The sequence below is a fragment of the Cannabis sativa genome, chromosome 1, assembly GCF_029168945.1.
Source record: "Cannabis sativa cultivar Pink pepper isolate KNU-18-1 chromosome 1, ASM2916894v1, whole genome shotgun sequence".
Classification (NCBI taxonomy): Eukaryota; Viridiplantae; Streptophyta; class Magnoliopsida; order Rosales; family Cannabaceae; genus Cannabis; species Cannabis sativa.
Genome location: NC_083601.1, coordinates 55,463,409 through 55,477,328, shown reverse-complemented (window position 1 = coordinate 55,477,328; position 13,920 = coordinate 55,463,409). Strand labels below are relative to the sequence as shown.

General features: G+C 35.6%; 2 protein-coding genes across 2 annotated transcripts; one reads left to right on the top strand and one right to left on the bottom strand.

Moving 5' to 3' along the window:
* The first annotated feature begins 1,905 nt into the window (after nucleotides 1–1,905).
* LOC133035175 (uncharacterized) lies at nucleotides 1,906–5,286 on the top strand. Its single transcript, XM_061111018.1, has 5 exons — nucleotides 1,906–2,362; nucleotides 2,417–3,249; nucleotides 3,327–3,822; nucleotides 3,982–4,066; nucleotides 4,440–5,286. Exons 1-5 carry the CDS (start codon nucleotides 1,906–1,908, stop codon nucleotides 5,284–5,286), a joined length of 2,718 nt encoding a protein of 905 aa, XP_060967001.1.
* Nucleotides 5,287–10,208: 4,922 nt separating this feature from the next.
* Nucleotides 10,209–11,592, bottom strand: LOC133035170 (uncharacterized). Its single transcript, XM_061111009.1, has 3 exons — nucleotides 11,583–11,592; nucleotides 11,031–11,146; nucleotides 10,209–10,922 (listed from the first exon to the last, which is right to left on the bottom strand). Exons 1-3 carry the CDS (start codon nucleotides 11,590–11,592, stop codon nucleotides 10,209–10,211), a joined length of 840 nt encoding a protein of 279 aa, XP_060966992.1.
* Nucleotides 11,593–13,920: the final 2,328 nt, after the last annotated feature.

Sequence of the window (13,920 nt, the reverse complement as noted above, 5' to 3'; positions counted from 1 at the left end):
GTGCGGGGACCATGGGTCTATATAATCGAGCTTCCAATAAGTAGATCAAGAATTTATCACTAAAATTCACTAACTTATTAATTCTTCGTTGAATCCACGCATAGAACTTAGAGTTGCACTCTCAGTATATAGAATGCTCTATATGTTCCACCATATTGACACATCATTAGTTATCCATTGTTATAATCCTAATGTGATCAATGATCCTCTATATGAATGATCTACACTGTAAAGGGATTAAATTACCGTTACACCCTACAATGTATTTATTCCTTAAAACACTTGACCCCGTATAAATGATATTTCAGCTTATGTGAAATGAGTACTCCACCATTTATGTTCGTTTGGTCAAGCTCGAAGGAGATCATCCTTTGCTTACTATTCGCCAGATAGAAGCTATAGATTCCATGTTTATGTTAGCGCTCCCACTCAATTGCACTACCGTGTTCCCAAAATGTACGTATCACCCTGACCTAAAAGTAGGCTTAACTAACAAATCAAAGAACACGAATAGCCTTTCGAGATAGAGCCTAATCATATCAGGATTAAGAACATTTGATCTAGGATCAACTAGGCGATATTGACTTGAATAGATATTACGGTAAGTTTAATTAAATCTAAGTCAAAGTTCAATATCGGTCCCTTCTGATGCATACTCCATGCATCCAACCTGAGCTTTACTTTAACCAATGCTCTGGAAAGAACATAGCATTTCTCCAAATGCAAGTAAACTCTTGTTGTAGATTATCATATCAGTAAAACCCTATGTCTGATAAATCTAGGAAAATTTATTCACATAGTCATGTTTACTTTCCAATGTGTTGACGGCACAATAAATAGGATCAAGTATGTGAAAAGGGTTTCAGATGAATTTATACATTATGTACATATAATCATGAAATAAATCATGTGAACCATGCCACATTAAATGTTATTTCTGATCTATATTAATAAGTAAATCTGATTATATTGAAATGAGTTTTATTTAGGGCATAAAACCCAACAGTTGCTCTGTGGAAAAATTCGATTGTCTGTTTAGTGTTAGGGGCTAACCCCCCTTTCAGGGTTTTTGAGGGATTTATTAAAAGAATCTGGGGTAATCTGGGGGTTGAGAGGATTGCGCGAATGAATTCGGGTTTCACTCTTGTTAGTTTCAGAGATGAGGTGACAAGGGACCTTATACTAGAAACAGGGATAATCCACTTTGATAAAAAACCTGTTATTCTAAGACCCTAGACGGCAGATATGGATGTTGAGAGAATGGTTAAGTCAGTCCCTGTTTGGGTGCACTTGAATCGTCTTGGTTTGCAATATTGCGGTAGAAACAATCTTAGTGCGCTTGTTAGTACCATTGGCAAACCAATGATGGTTGACAAGGTCACTTTAAGTAGAACTATGATTAAATATGCTAGAGTTTTAGTGGACATTGAGATTTCAGATTGTCCACCTAAAACAATAGCATATATCAATGAGAGAAAGAAACTTGCAGAACAGACTGTTGAATATGAATGGCTTCCGTCAAAGTGTGGGGCATGTGGTCTTCTTAGACATACTATTGCTAACTGTAACAAGGAGAAGGGACCGATTGTTTGGAAGAAAAAAGGGGCTGGTGAACAAAAAAATAAGGATACTATGGTAGAGAAGAATGTGTCTAATGTTGATGAAATGCCAGAAATGATAGCTAAGGATGATAGGGGCTGCCAAACAGAAACAATAGCTGATGGTGTTCATGAGAAGCAGGTTAGAGTTGGGAACAACTTTGATGATTCAAAATGGATTACTCCTCGTAAAACAGGTTCTAAACAAGCTGTTAGGAATGGGGGAGAGGCAGCCACTAGTAATGGGTATGAGATTCTAGCGAGATACGGGGGATGGAGAATTGGTCACAAAAAATACTGATATCCTATGGAAGTCTGCAACATAATGGGATGGAATGGTAGGGGTCTGAATAAAAGGGATAAGCAGAGATCGGTTTTGGATGTGCTTAGAGAGAATAAAGTAGGGCTTGGTGCTCTTCTAGAAACTAAAATAGAGCATGACAAGGTTAAAGAGGTTGTGACTACTAGTTTTCCCAACTGGGAGTTCTACTCGAGTTCTGTTATTAGTAAAAGAATAATTCTGGTTTGGCAAGCGAAATTTGTTCATGTTGAGATCATAGAGGAGGATTTCCAATTTGTCCACAGCAGGGTGAAAGTGATAGGCTTGGGGGAGGAATTTTACTTCACTGCAGTCTATGGCAGTAATTCGGCTTTGGAAAGGAGGTCTCTTTTTGAGAAGTTGGCAGGAATAGGGATGGTTAATAAGCCTTGGTTAATCCTTGGAGACTTTAATGCGATGTTCTGTTTTCAAGATAGGAATGGAGGTAAGCAAGTCTTGGCTAAAGACATTGAAGATGCTTAGAATTGGCTTGCTTTAGGCAAAGTGGATGAGATCAAAAGCTCAGGATCTTACTTCACTTGGTCTACCAAGCATGATCTTGGGTCTAGAATTTTCTCAAAGCTTGATAGAGTTCTTCTTAATGAAGATTGGATGGACCATTTCCCCGACAATGAAGCTTGCTTTAAATGGGAGTGCATTTCAGATCATAGCTTTTGCATTGTCAAAAACAACAGAATCGGTAGTGTGGGTGTGAGACCTTTTAGATTCTGCAATCACTGGGCTTTACATAGTAAATTCAGAGAGAGAACTCTAAGCAGCTGGTTCAATTCTTTTGATACTAAGAACACTGCCGGTTTAGTGAAGAAATTACTGAGAGTGAAGCATATTTTGAAGAAGTTCAATAGGGAGGAGGCAGGAGATATTGAGCAGCGATATAATCATTGCAAAGATGAGTTTATCTTAGCTCAGGATAATCTAGCCAGAGAACCGAACAACAACATCCTGCTTCAAGAAGAGAAAGTGAAAAGTCTTGAGTATGTTGCAGCCTTGAAACAATACTCTGTTTTTCTTCGGCAACAGAGTAAAGTGTCTTGGTTACAGAATGGTGATGATAATACCAGGTATTTTCACTCCTTTTTGAAGAAAAGAAGATTAGAAAATAGAATCACTACCTTTGAGAGGAATGGGATGATTGTTGATGATTATAACCAAGTTGTAGAGCATTTTCTTAACCATTTCAGAAATTTTATGGGAAAGAAAAGTTCTGCAACTAAAAGGCTGGATAAACATTGTATTAATCAGGGGCCGGTCCTTTCTATTGAGCAACAACTTAGACTGATAAGACCATTCAAAGAGAAAGATGTGAAGCAGGCAATGTTTGGAATTCACTCAATGAAAAGCCTGGCCTAGATGGATTCAGTTCTGGATTTTTTAAAAGTCTTTGGAAGGATATTGGACATGATGTTTCTACGGCTATTCTTAATTTCTTTGAGGAGGGCATTATGCCAACCTCACTGAAGGATGCAGTCATCACTCTTATCCTGAAGACCCAAGAGCCAAAGGATGCTAGTGACTATAGGCCTATTGCTTGCTGTAATACTGTGTATAAATGTATTTCCAAGATGATTTGTTCTAGATTGACAGAAGTTCTTCCTAGTCTTGTGAATGACAACCAGGGAGCTTTCGTCAAAAATCGTTTGCTTGCCCACAACATTATGATTTTCCAAGATCTCCTTAAAGGATACACAAGGAAAAACATTTATGCTCGGTGCATAATGAAGATTGATTTGAGTAAGGCCTACGATACTGTCGACTGGCAATTTGTGGAAGACCTCCTAAACAGCTTATGCTTTCCCTCGAGATTCATTCATTGGTTGCTTGTTTGTCTTAGAGGTACTACTTACTTCCTTTTGCTTAATGGTAGAATTCAAGGTTCCTTTAAAGGTGAGAAAGGTCTCCGCCAAGGGGACCCTTTGTCTCCCCTGGTGTTTGTCTTGATTATGGAATACTTGTCTAGGTTGTTATCTCATTATTCGAAAAAAAAAGGATTTGGCTTCCATCCTCTTTGTAAGAACTTGAGATTAACGAACGTTTGCTTTGCAGACGATCTCATTATTTTTTGTAAGGGAAATATGAATTCTGTGGAGTTAGTCAATGAAGCTTTTCAAGATTTCAGCCAAGCGACTGGGTTAGTAGCTAATAAAAAGAAGTCCCACATCTGTTTTGGGGGGGGGGGGGCGTCAAGGAGGAGATCAAGAATGCAATCTTGGAAATAACTCAAATGGAAGAGAGGGGTCTTTCCCGCTCAATTATTTGGGTGTGAAACTTAGACCAACAAAGTGGAGAGCCGAAGATTGTGGTGTCATTTTGGATAAGCTTAGCTTGAAATTAATTGGGTGGGCTAGTAGGAATTTATCCTTTGCTGGCCGTGCGCAATTAATTCATTCGGTTTTGCTTGGGATCCAGAATTTTTGGATGAGTCTATTTATTCTACCCCAAAAAATTGTGGTAGCCGTGGATAAAAAATGTCGTGACTTTCTCTGGGGTGTGAATGGTAATAGGAGTAAGCTGCATATGCCATCATGGGAAAAAGTTTGTCTCCCTAAACAGTTCGGTGGTATTGGTTTCAGAGAGGGGAAGAAATGGAACATGGCGAGGGTTGCCAAACACTTGTGGGCGATTTTGAGCAAGCAAGATAATCTTTGGGTGAAATGGATCAACTCCATTTACTTAAAGAATCAGGACGCGTGGTCTTGCCCGATAAAACCAGACCTGAGTTGGTACTTCAAGAAGCTTTTGAAGATTAGAAATGTGACGAATGCAAACATGGTGAACCAGGCGGTGAAAGGTAATAAATTCAAAGTGAACAGGTTTTATAATGAGTTGATTGGACCTATTAGAACTCCCTATACTGCTACTGTTTGGCATAAATATATTGTTCCTAAACACAGGTTCATGTTTTGGCAAATCATAAATGAAAACCTGCTCACCCGTGATCACTTGAGCAGATTTTTTCCCATTCATTCAGGGCTGTGTTTGGTCTGTGATGATGCTCCGGAATCCCATAATCATCTATTTTTTGAATGCATCTTCACAAGGAATCTCATTGTGTTTGTAGAAAAATGGGCTGGGCAGATGCGTTGGCCGAAAAACATCTCAGAACTTCATGACCAGGTTCTTCCAGCTAAAGTTAACTTAGCTTCTAAAATCATGAATGCCATTACTGCTGCTGCCTTGTATTTACTGTGGAAGAATAGAAATGACTGCTTGTTTAATATGGTTTGTAATTCAGTTGCTTCACTTAGCAAAGAGATTAAGAGTGTTGTTAAGGCTAGAGTTCTTGGGCTTTTTTGTACTAGTCAAAAGAAGAAAGATCAATATGTGTTGAGGTTACTCAATAGTTGGTAGCCTTTTCTTTTTCTCTTTGCTGGCGGTTGGTTTCCCTTCCGGCCTTTGTTGTGTATTGTTCTGTTCTTTTGAATAAAATTATCCTTTTGTTCAAAAAAAAAAAAAAGAATTTGCACAAATACATAATGCTTTGGGGTAATAGTAGGCCATTATTCTATTTATATAATCTTATGCATTAATATATATTGAGAATGACTAAAATGAACACCAAGACAAACAAATAATTAACTAAAATATTTGAAAAGATATTGAACAAGAAGCATTGACTTTCTCATATTGTGCAGGAATTGTGGTTATAAGAAAAAGTAGACTCAATATAGAAATAATAATAAGCATTTCAAAATAAAATAAAAACATAAAATCTTAACAGAAATGACTACAAATTCAAAGATAGGCATGAACAAAATAGCTAAGAAAAAGGACTACAAACCCATATATGAGCATGACCAAAACAACAAAAATAAAAAGAAAATTAATCCCAAATATTTTCAACCTCTTCAATGGCAACCACAAGTCCAAGAAGCATCGTCGACCACTAATCGCCATCAAAAAGTAACTGTCATCAACTCCGAACAGCCACGAACCTCGGTGAACCGCGAACCGCTATGGGAACCCCAAACAACCACTATCTTCGTCGATCAGGAAAGGACTAGGGAAGCTGCTGCACGAAAAAATTACTGGTAGAGTTGCTTAAGTCTTCAGACGGCAAAGAAAGAAACGAGACAGAACATATATAAAAAGTTTAAGAATGTTTAAGCAAATATTCATAAAAGCTGCAAACAATATCTTTTGTCAATAAAAACAAAGATGTATTGCGTAAGTTAGCAAATTCAGTACAGAAAAAATGTTTCATGATCTTTTTAACCAATCTTGTAAAGGCCTATCATCATATATAAAAGGTTCCCCATAGAAGAAGTTAGAGACAACTTGGGTTGTGTGGCCTTCCTTGTTCTAAGTTGATAATGTTGTAAGGAATTCCACTAGGTGTATCCCATGCTGGCAACCTGTCTGCAATATGTATTTAGCCTAAAGTAAAAGAATGATAGAATTGAATGTCTGTATATTCTTACACCATTTTCTATCTTGGTACCCCTTAAATTCAACTTCCTTATCCATTCTCCACTCAAGCTTTGTGAAAATGGCACATTAGTCTTTGAGAACCATTAAAACATAGATTAGAATCCCTAATCTTCTTATAAGATGATCAAAATAACAATAACCAGCAGAAAAAGAAGATAAATTTATCACTCGTAGCCAAAAAAAAAAAAGAATTGAAAGAGAATCCATTAAAATCATGCTTCTACCAAATAACTTTGAGACATTTTATCAAACAGTTTTCTTGCAATGTAAATTCAACAACTTTCAGAGTATAAACTTAATACAAAAAATACTTCCAAAAAATACACCTACACCAAAAACTATTAATCTTTGTTATTGAGAGTAAAAAGCTGAATGATTTTATTAATGAAGAATTAAGGTATTTATACATCAAGGACTGATGGAAATCAACAACTAATTAATAACCAGTTAGTTAAACAATTAACTAACCTTAACAACCTTCTTAACAGCCTAATAGGATATAACTAACATAACTAATATTGTTTAAGACTCCCCCTCAAGATGGAGTGTAAAGATTGGAAACACTCATCTTGGACAAAAAAGTTTGGAATTGAGTAGGGAATAGAACTTTTGTCATTATGTCAGCAATATTGTGCCGAGAGGGAACATAGGAGAGCTTGATGCGATTTTTGTTGACTTGTTCTCGAACTATATGGCAGTCTATGTCAACATGCTTGGTGCGCTCATGAAAGACTGCATTCTCAGATATATGGATGGCGGCTTGATTGTCACAATGAATGGTTGTTGGTTGAGATGTGTAGATGCTGAAATCAGTAAGGATGTTGTGAAGCCACATGATCTCACAAGTTGTATTGGCAAGGGACTTGTACTCAGCTTCGGCAGAGAATTTAGACACTGTAGATTGCTTCTTTGACTTCCAAGAGATGAGGGATTGGCCAATGAAGATGCAAAAACCAGTAATAGAGCGGCGTGTATCAGGGCAGGTGCCCAAATCTGCATCAGAGAAGGCTTAAAGTTGGAGAAGTCATTCTGTAGGAAGCTGTGAGGCATAGTTGGAATAAAATATGAGTCCTTGTCCAAGAGTGCCTTTGAGATATTGGACGATCCGATAAGCAGCTTTGAGATGGGGTTGTCGAGGATCACTATTATATTGGATGAGTCTATTCACGGCATAGGCAATATCAGGCCGTGTTATGGTAAGGAAGAAAACCTTACCAATTAGACTCCAGTAAGATGTAGCATCATTGACAAGAAGTCCAATGTCTTTGCTTAGAGAAAGGTTGGCATCCATGGGAGTAGAAACAGCCTCAGAGCCAAGGAGACTAGTTTCATTTAGTAGTTGCAGAGTAAAATGTCTTTGAGAAACAGAAATGCCTCTTTTGGATCTTGCAATTTCAAGGCCAAGGAAGAATCTTAAGTGGCCGAGGTCTTTGAGTTTAAATATTGAGTTTAGAAAGGCCTTAAAGGAAGTGGCTTCAGAAGCATTGGTGCTTGCAATTACTATGTCATCGACATAGACTAAAAGTGCAAGGAAACTTGTAGAGGATTTTTTGATAAAGAGTGAGTGATCATAGGCCGATTGGTGAAAACCATGTTCAATCAAGGTGGTGCTTAATTTTGCAAACCACTGCCGAGAAGCCTGTTTGAGACCATAAAGGCTTTTATGTAGGAGACAAACATGATTTGGAGGTAACTCCCCCTCATGGACATAACCTTTGGGGAGTGTCATGTAAACTTTTTCATTGAGTTCTCCATGGAGAAAAGTATTATCTATGTCCATTTGGTGAAGGGTTCAGTTGTTAATAGCAGCCAAGGCTAAGAAAAGCTTAAGGGTGTTGAATTTTGCAACTGGGGCAAAGGTATCACTGTAATCAATGCCATGTAGTTGAGAATACCCTTTGGCAACAAGCCGAGCTTTGTACCTATCAATTTCACCTTGTTCATTATATTTGATTTTATAAACCCATTTATTTCCAATTGGTTGATAAGCTGGTGGTAAAGAGACAACAGACCAGGTGTTATTTTTCTTGAGTGCAAAAAATTCATTGTCCATGGCTTTTAACCATTGAGAAAATTTGGATGCTTGTTTCAAACTAGTAGGTTCAATTTTGGGTATAAGCATGAAAAATAAAATTTCGAAAAGCAATACTTAGCTTGTCTTAATTCAAATATTTTACCAAGGGATGATGAGTAGAAGACTGGTAGATGTAGTCTTTAAGATGAGCAGGGGGAAGAGATTTTCTACTTGCTTTGGTAAGTGGTGGATGCTGTGAGAATTTAGATGTTTGCAGATCCTATCTTTGGTGGATTTTTAGGGGAAATTAAACAAGTCTGGTTTGGTTGATTGAGCAACTATTTTTCTTCTTGGTGATGTTGCAACGGTTGTTCTTCTTGGTGACTTTGCGGCGGCTTGGTGAATTTTCAGTGATGTTCTTCTTGGTGTGAATTCTGCAGCAGGTATGATTACTGGTGTGATATCAGTAGTTGGTGTGTTTGATGGTGTTGCAGCTGGTGTGTCTGCTGGTTTAGAAGCAGAAATAATAGGTGCTGTTGTTTTGTGTCCAGTAGGAGGATTTGATGTAGTTTCAGCAGCATGTGGGAAAGTAGGTACAGGAGCTGTGGAAAAAAAATTTCCAATTGCTGGGTGTTGAGGGACCCTTTTAGTGGAAAAATTTGTTCATAGAAAACAACATCTCGAGAATGGAATATTTTGTTAGTTGCTAAGTCGAGAAGAGTGTAGGCTTTCATTCCATTAGGGTAGCCTATGAAAATGCATGCATGAGCCTTAGGTGAGAATTTGTGTCTAGTACTAGGCAGAGAAGAGGCATATGCTAGACAACCAAAATTCCTTAAGTGTTCATAAGCAGGGGGTTTATTATGTAATAATTGATAAGGTGTTAAGTTTTGTAATAAGGTGGTAGGTGTTCGATTGATTAAGTATACAGCAGTTTGGATAAGATATGGCCAATATGTCAAGGCTATAAAAGATTGAAAGCCCAAGGCACGAGCCACATTTAATATGTGTTGATATTATTTTGTTGAGGTCTTTCAACACAAGAATTATATACTTGAATACCTTTTTGAACATAAAAGGACTTGATGTTAAGTTCTTTTGCATTATCACACCTTATAGCTTTGATAGGTTTTGAAAATTGAGTTAAGACAAGGTTATAGAATTGTGGGATTAAGTATTGCACATCAGATTTGGATTTTAACATATAAACCCAAGTATGTCTGGTGTGGTCATCCACAATTGTTAGAAAATATCTATAGCCTTCTATGCTATTAATATGGAAAGGACCCCATATGTCAAGCTGTATCAAATCAAAGGAAGATTGATTAGTAGAATGTAAATTTTTATTCAGTAATCTTGTTGTGGACAAGGAAGGATGTCCAAGTCTAGAATGCCATGAATAGGCACTATTACAAGTATTAATATTCTGTTTACAGGGAAATGATAATTTGGAAAATTGGACAGATTGCAGCAAAAAATAGAGGTTGCCTATGCGTTTAGCTGTCCCAATCTTCTTGTTCTGAGTATCCTGTAATGTACAAAGTTTAGATGTAAAATGCATACTGTTAGATGTATCATTGATAAAGCTAGAAACACTAAATAGGTTAAATTTGAAGCTTGGAACATATGCAAATGACTTGGATGCATCTGTAGGCTGCAGTTTCTGAGTTAGCAGAGAGATGATGGCTTGAATTTCTTCTTGCTTGGTGAGATTAGCAAGAATGCCATATTGGTCTGCTGAAGGTTAAGCATTATGGACAGATGGTGCCTCAAGTTTCTTTTTGTCACCATAACCAGGAGGGAACCCGATTAGAAAAAAACATTTTTCTTATAAGTGTCCTGGTTTGTGACAATTAGAACAGTAAGGTCTCATCTTTTTGTTGGGACGAGGATTAGTAGAAGCTGCTGAGGCAAAAGGGTTTTGGGCAATAGTTGCAGGGGTTTGAGTGGATTCTTGGACAGATACAAGAAAAGGAAAATTAGGATTTTTAAGCTTTCTTTGTCGTTCTTCATGGATAACCATGGAGAAGACTTTGGAAAAAGAAGGAAAAGGATCAATAAGGAGTATTTGTGCACAAACGGGGAAGAAGGATTCATTTAACCCTGTAAGAAATTGAAGGACCTGTTCTTGATTCAAGAAAGCTAGGTTATCAATTGAGGCAGCACAAGTACAAGGGATCCTAGGTCTTAATTCCTGAATTTCATTCCACATACACTTTAATTTTGTAAAATTAGAACTAACAGAGTCATCACCTTGTCGAAGAGTGATGAGAGTTTCTCTTAGTTCAAAAGTTCTAGGGCCATTACCTTGATCGAAACAGGCATGAAGTTCAGTCCACATTGCAGCTGAAGTGTCAAGAAACATTATACTGCTCTTGATTTTAGGAGTAACGGAATGAAGTATCCAAGACATCACCATTTGATTGCAGCGGAACCAATGGTGGTGAAGGGGATCTTCAATCGGAGGTTCTGGTAATGTGCCTTTGAGGAACACCGTCTTGTTTCTTGCACCAACAGAGAGCTCAAAATCACGTCTGCAGGCCTGGAAATTGTTGTCAAATAAGAGAGGAGTAACCAAGATTAAACTAGGGTGATCTCTGGAGCTGAGGTAATAGGGACTCGAGCTATCTTCATGGGCAGGACGTTAAACAAGATTCTGGGTGTTGTTGTTTTCTCCAGAAATGGCAAAGACTTGAGGGATGATCGGATCATCGTTCGTCGGAGCAGCTGGAATTGTTAAGGAAGTATGAGGCATGGGATTTTGGCCTGAACTTCGAGAACCAGTAGCACGGGTTCAAACCATGTTGAATATCAATGGTGGAACAGAGTTTTTGGAACGAAGAAGAAGAAGAGAGAAAGGTTTTAAATGTCTGATACAATACTATTGAGAGTAAAAAGCTGAATGATTTTATTAATGAAGAATTAAGGTATTTATACATCAAGGGCTGATGAAAATCAGCAACTAATTAATAACCAGTTAGTTAAACAATTAACTAACCTTAACAGCCTAATAGGATATAACTAACATAACTAATATTGTTTAAGAATCTTTCTCATGCTCAACTTTGATCAAATACATTGTTCAAACCATTCACAAAAACTAGGATTAACAAATTAAGAAAATATCACATAAATCTAATAAAAGCAAGAGCAAGAATAAGAGTAGAAGCAAGATCAAAAAATAAAATTAAGGAATACTTACCTTTACCCATGCCTATGAGAGATCGAGGAAAGGGAGATCTTTACAAAAGAAAATTGAGATAAAGAAGCTACTATACCATAGATTCAAGATGCTTATCAATGGAAGATATTTCTCCTTGAATCGAGAGCAAGGCCTCATCAATAGCAATAAAAGCTCGGTAATTATCAGCAGGAACCTCTTACATTTGCCTCCGAATTTGCTCTGCATGGACTCGGAGAAGCTTAGGCTCCTGCAAAATTCAAACCATTAAATCAAACAAATACTCAGAATACAATATAATTGTGTCATCCCATGAAAAAAAAATAAGCCTTTGATTTAAACAAATCACTCATATCTAATGAAACAGAAAGAAAGAGAGAAAGAGAGAATATTTATAAATTAATATTTTTTTAATTATTTTATATTCGGGAATAAGAATAAAATAAAAAGAATAAGGTTTGAAAATAAAATGACTGACATATCATCATGTAATAAGTAAAAATAAAAAATATTAATTTTAAAAAAATAATTAATAACAATAAATATTATCCATTTGATCAAATCTAATGGTCAATAATTAAATACCCGTTTATGGGTAATACCCATTAAGAGCACACCCATATATATATATATATTTAGTAGTTTAGGGGTGTTCACAAACTATCTAATCCAATTCAGTCCGCACGATCCAATCTAATTCAATATGCAAAATGCAGATATCTACACTGATGCAGATTGGATAAGATTGAAAAATTTAAAATCCGCAAAAAATAACCGACCCAATCCAATGCGCACTTAATTATATATATTTTTAAAAAATTATAATATATATTATAATATATAATAAACATTAATTTTCTAGTAATATTACAAAAAAGACACAAACTTTTAATTTTTTAATTTTTTAGTAATATATTGAGTTGGCACATTTTATTTGTTTTATAATAGAAAACACGAAAAAAAAAAATATTCTTATTTACATATATAGACACATACACATAAATTTAAATATATATTAGCTTATTTATTTTAGTAATGGATACATATATATTAGTGCAAATCTAAATATGAGTATTTATATATTAGTGTAAATCTAAAGATGAGTACATATATGTGTATTGGTTTTATTTTTGTATATAAATAGAGATGAAAATAGATTATTATTGGAGATTAAGAAATAATAGTTTTTTTTTTAAAAAAAAAAATTAACGAAATGTTATATAATTTATCATGAAAAAAAACAACCGATCCAAAATAATCGATCAAATCCGCACTGTTGGAGATTGGATTGGATTGGATTTAAATTGTTATGCGGATTGAAATAATTCGCACCTAATGTGGATTGGATGTTGTTTGACAAAAAAAAATACAGATTGAATGGGATGAATACCCCTAAGAGAGAGTCCATTCTCTTCATATATAATAGATAGGATTAATTACAATTTATTATAAAATATTGTAATGTTACAAAAAAAAAAAAAAAAAAAAAAAAAACAAAAAACTAAACAGTAAACACTGTATATAGGAGAATTCTTCTATTCCTATATGTATATAAGTTGCTCCAAATTTTGAGATTGTCCAATTTCGCAAAAACTATTATTTTAAGAAAAATCTACATCAAGAACCCTTTTTCTTATTTTATTTTCAATAATGACGTTACATATTTAAATCACAATATTTGTCATTTATACATAAGGTGTATTACCTCCAACTAATTTTTTATTACTATAAAATCAAATAACAAAAGATTGTTATAGAAAAAAAAACAATTAATAAAAATTTCACTGTACACTCTAGATTACAATTCAATAGTTTTATGATTAACTCAATAATTTTGAAAATAAACTTGAAGATTACTCAAATGTGTTTTATTTATTTATTTATTTTTTTTTGATAAAAGAAGAATAAACTTCATTAAATAATCAAATCGTTCATCAATACAGAAATGAACTCCAAGGGAGCATTGCTCAAACTCAAACTACGATCAGCAATAGAACAAGTGGATCTCGCTAAATAGTGAGCTCCATTGTTTGCAGACCGTTTAACAAACTTTAAAGAAACAAAACAATCTTTCAATTCATCCAACAACCTTTTGCATTTAGTGATAATTCTACCAAAATAAGAAAACATGGTAGAAGAGCTACGGATAGATTGAATAGCAACAAGGCAGTCCGATTCTACTTCCACACGACTCTATTGTTTTTCTTTAATCCAACTCAAAGCTTCATGTATACCAATGGCTTCGACAACCTCAGGAGAGACAACTCCTCTTACACATTTGGCTTTGGCTTCCAACAGTGTACCATTATGAGATCTAGCAACACAAGAGTAGCAGTAACAGTTGGTTGAAGAGAATATT

Coding starts and splice junctions, on each gene's coding strand:
- LOC133035175 (XM_061111018.1), top strand. CDS start 1,906: ATGGAAGTCTGCAACATAATGGGATGGAATGGTAGGGGTCTGAATAAA. Junction 2,363..2,416: donor TTTTCAAGATAGGAATGGAG/GTAAGCAAGTCT, acceptor GGCTTGCTTTAG/GCAAAGTGGATGAGATCAAA. Junction 3,250..3,326: donor AAGAGAAAGATGTGAAGCAG/GCAATGTTTGGA, acceptor AGTCTTTGGAAG/GATATTGGACATGATGTTTC.
- LOC133035170 (XM_061111009.1), bottom strand. Junction 10,923..11,030: donor ACAACAACACCCAGAATCTT/GTTTAACGTCCT, acceptor AACAATTTCCAG/GCCTGCAGACGTGATTTTGA.